At 32.3% G+C, this 4,181-nt stretch overlaps 1 protein-coding gene across 1 annotated transcript; it reads left to right on the top strand.

Annotated features, from left to right (window-relative positions):
• Positions 1–889: 889 nt before the first annotated feature.
• LOC115065771 (uncharacterized) lies at positions 890–2,956 on the top strand. Its single transcript, XM_049447025.1, has 3 exons — positions 890–1,559; positions 1,604–2,625; positions 2,690–2,956. Exons 1-3 carry the CDS (start codon positions 890–892, stop codon positions 2,849–2,851), a joined length of 1,854 nt encoding a protein of 617 aa, XP_049302982.1. The 3' UTR covers positions 2,852–2,956.
• Positions 2,957–4,181: the final 1,225 nt, after the last annotated feature.

Here is a 4,181-nt window from a genome sequence, read left to right as displayed (position 1 = left end):
AATTTTCGAAATTAATTTTAACTACATTACTTTCCCCTTTTTTATATACATACATACATTAGGGTGTTTTTTTTGAACTATTAATTTTTTTCAGTCCCGTCACGAAATTTCCTTGGAAATACCATATAAAAACTTCCTTGAAATGTTTAGCCCTAAATATTAACATTAAAAACTGAACAAAGGCATGTAAAAATTTTGCAAAGAAAAAAAACCGACAATCCTGATTTTTTATCTTTAAATTCCTACAGATCAGAGGTATTTTAAGGCATCGCTTTGACTTTAGACGCATGTTTCTCAGAATTGTTCACTCTACAAAAGTGCCTAGAGCAACAAAGTCGAAACTCACACCGGCGAGGTATTACGGGGCTCTAAACTTGATTTTTCCAAGAAATTCGCAATCGCACGAAATGTGAAGAAGAAGAGTGAACAATTCTGAGAAACATGCGTCTAAAGTCAAAGCGATGCCTTAAAATACCTCTGATCTGTAGGAATTTAAAGATAAAAAATCAGGATTGTCGGGTTTTTTTTCTTTGGAAAATTTTTACATGCCTTGGTCCAGTTTTTAATGTTAATATTTAGGGCTAAACATTTCAAGGAAGTTTTTGTATGGTATCTCCAAGGAAATTTCGTGACGGGACTGAAAAAAATTAATACATATTTACCACTAGTTTAAGATGTTAGGGTAAGTTGTAGGCTACACCATGAAATCTGGTAATAAAGAATTCTATTGTTCAAAAACCATAATCGCGAACGGACGTTTTCTTAACCGGCATCTTTTAAATTCGCTTAGGCACAGGCAAGTTCTCAGTAATTCGCGTAACCCAACTAATTTGTTTGTCCTCAAAAAACCTTTAGAACTCTTCATATTTATATTTATTTCTTGCATAAAATGGCTCCGACAAAGAAAACCTTCAACGTACTTACTTACTATGAAGAGAATGATAACGACCGCGTGAAATGTAAAACATGTTCGCGTGTTTTAAAACAAGATCGTGTTTTTAATTTAAAGAAACATTTACTATTGCATGACATACGACCTGTGCAAAAAGAAAACAATTCTGATTCCAAAAAGAACATGAAACATCAACAGATAAAAGTTCAAATCAGTAAAAAAAAATTAGTGCGTTCATACATTGGTCTTGTCACTGACGACGGCGTTCCGTTCAATGTGCTTAATTCCGATAATATGCGTAATATAATTGATCCTTTAAGTCAAGGTCTTAAAGACAAAAGTGGAAAAAACTTCATACTAAATGGAAGCAAGTGTAAAGCTGCACTAGAACAAGTAGCAGCGAATATTAAACTCGAAATACAAGAAGAATGTAAAAACCGCCTGATATCTTTAAAAATTGATAGTGCAACACGGCTTGACCGAAACATATTCGGCATCAGTGCGCAATTCATTAGCAAAAATGAAATTAAATCACGAATTCTTGGTATGGTGGAACTCAAAGGAGCTGGGTCAAGTGCATCCAAAAATCTGGCCAAAGAAATTGTTTCCGTTTTAGGCAAATATGAAATAGCACTAAGCCAAATTGTATCAATTACATCAGATAACGGTGCCAATATGAAGCTTCAAAAATTTTATCACAAATTCATACAGGCGATGACGATACTGGCGAAGCCTGTATTCTACAGAATATTGAGTACTCAAAGCAAATCGACCTTTTCGACACAACAGAAAATATTTGTGTTGGTGAAATACAAATATGTCGATGTGCAGCGCACACTGCACAGCTTTGTGCACTTGACGTTACAAAAAATACAACTATTAGGGAGTATTTGTTTCAGTGCCGAAATCTAGCCAAATACATTCGGAAGCCATCAAACGGTTACCGTGATTTGTTTGAGTTAAGAAATTTTACATTACCTCAATTGGATTGCCCAACTAGATGGGGATCTACTTATAACATGATTGACCAACTGAATAAAGCGAAAAGTATATTAAGCCTTATTGAAACTGTAGAAAATAATTCACAAGACGAACATATATTAGTGAATGAACTGTTATGGGACTTCATGGACTCCTACGTTACTATTATGGCTCCACTGCAAAAAACTATAGTGCAGTTCCAACAAGAACAGTTGCACTACGGAAACTTCTATGCTCTGTGGCTGGTTTGCAAACTGTCTACGAATCAGATTGTAACAACAAGCACTTCAAGTAAAGATTCCATTATTTATACAATTGGAGAGATGCTTATTGAAAGTATGGAAACACGAACTAAAAAATTAGTGTCTAATGTTGGCTTTGACGCTTGTTTATACTTAGACCCAAGATTCCAACATATACTTGACGGTTCACAAAAACAAAGAGCAATACATTTTTTAAAGACATTGTGGGCACAAATAAAAATCCACAGTCCAATCCAAAACTTATCAATAACAAATTCAAAGACTTCGGATACTGAACATAGAGAAAGTACTTTAGATCTTTTGGACGACTTTTTGAGTATTGGCGTTGTTCCAAATGAGTCAACAGATGTCCATAGAAAGATTGAAATGTTGAAGTTGCCATATATGAAATCTAGCACAAATGTTTTAAATTTCTGGAAAGAGAGAAAGTCAAGCGATCCAGAGCTTTATGCTCTAAGCAAAATAGTTTTTGCTATACCACCCACTCAAGTAAGAATTATTACTTAATCTATATAAATATAGAGCATTTGCTTAAATTTCTTAATATTTGTAGGTAACAATAGAGCGGGCGTTTTCGTCTTTAAAACTGGTGTTATCGGATAACCGAAATCGATTAAGTCACCACACATTGGAAAATATACTTTTGGTCCGGCTTAACTCAACTCACTTAGATAGTGCCATAGAGAATTTGAATTTGTTTGTAGACGAGGATTAATTTAAGTTTCAAAAAGCATAAGTTATTGTCCTTATTATTTACTTATATTTATTTTAATACAACTTATTTAATACATTAATTCGAATACGGTGACTGAATAACATATGTAGCTTTGTAGTTTTAGTTTAATTTAAACATTGACTGAATAAAATATGTTTTTGATTTTGATTTTTTGTTTCTAAATAAAATATTATCATTAAATTTATTTCTTTCAATTTAAATATTATTACAGGACCCGTCCACCTTTTACTGTGGCTGATACATAGATAGTACTAGTAATACTGTCCATATGATTTCTATTCGTTAGATTATAACTATTTGTTAAGGAGATATACATATGTATGTAGCATTTTTGGTGAATGAACTTGTGTTGGTTTACAAAAGAATTGAATCAAAAAACATTTCGTTTTTAATAAAGCATTGATTTTTGGGAACATTGAATTTGGGCTGTGCACCAGTGAAATCAACCAAGTCCAATCGACAGTCCTAGTCCTAGTGGACTGCATATTATGAAACGGTCCTCAAGCGTGGAGAGACAAAAAAGTCGGCTGGCAAGGTTATAACATCAATCTTTTGGAATACACGTGGTTAGTATTCAACTACTGATTACCGAGCCAGTTTTAATCCATTGCACTGTGTATTTGCAGTTCTATTCTACCATTCCCAATATTTTGTAATTTTATCATTTTTTAAGAAGAATCAGTTTAAAATTGTACGCATATTCTTCAATGTATATTGCACAGCTCTGTGCAATACTTCGAAAAGATTTCTGTGTATCTAAAATTATAATAAACCTTTTTATCAACACTCCAATTATTCCGTTATATCTTTATGTTAGATATCGCTTTTGGTTTGTTATGAATGCATTTGCTTTTTTGACCAATAATCAAGCAAAGTATCCGCAGTGTCTGGACGATGAAAATTTCAATGTCATTTTTTGTTGTGATATTAAATATATCGGACGGGTTCGTCTTAAAAAAAAAAAACTACATGGTTAACGAGCAAAATCAGTATAACCCATATACTAAGCATGTTTGGATATAACAATTTTTACTTATTTCTTTCTATTTTTGAATTACTAAAATTTTGATATGATTCTTACATAAATATTGAACAAATGCTTATTTTTTTTTTTTTTTTTTATTGAAACGTAACAAGATATGGATTTACATTTCATTCGAATTGCAACTAGTGACAAGTGTACTAACAAGCAATATTTTTCATAACTTATAAGGTAAAACAACAAAAGCTCTATTAAGAAGCTTTTTCAAAACTAAACTTTGTATTAAAAGCTAAATATTATAATATTTGTTATTTGCTTAGAAGGTCA

Source organism: Bactrocera dorsalis, chromosome 2 (genome assembly GCF_023373825.1).
Source record: "Bactrocera dorsalis isolate Fly_Bdor chromosome 2, ASM2337382v1, whole genome shotgun sequence".
NCBI classification, from domain to species: domain Eukaryota; kingdom Metazoa; phylum Arthropoda; class Insecta; order Diptera; family Tephritidae; genus Bactrocera; species Bactrocera dorsalis.
Note: the sequence above shows the minus strand (reverse complement) of the source record. Positions and strands in the feature narration are given on the sequence as shown.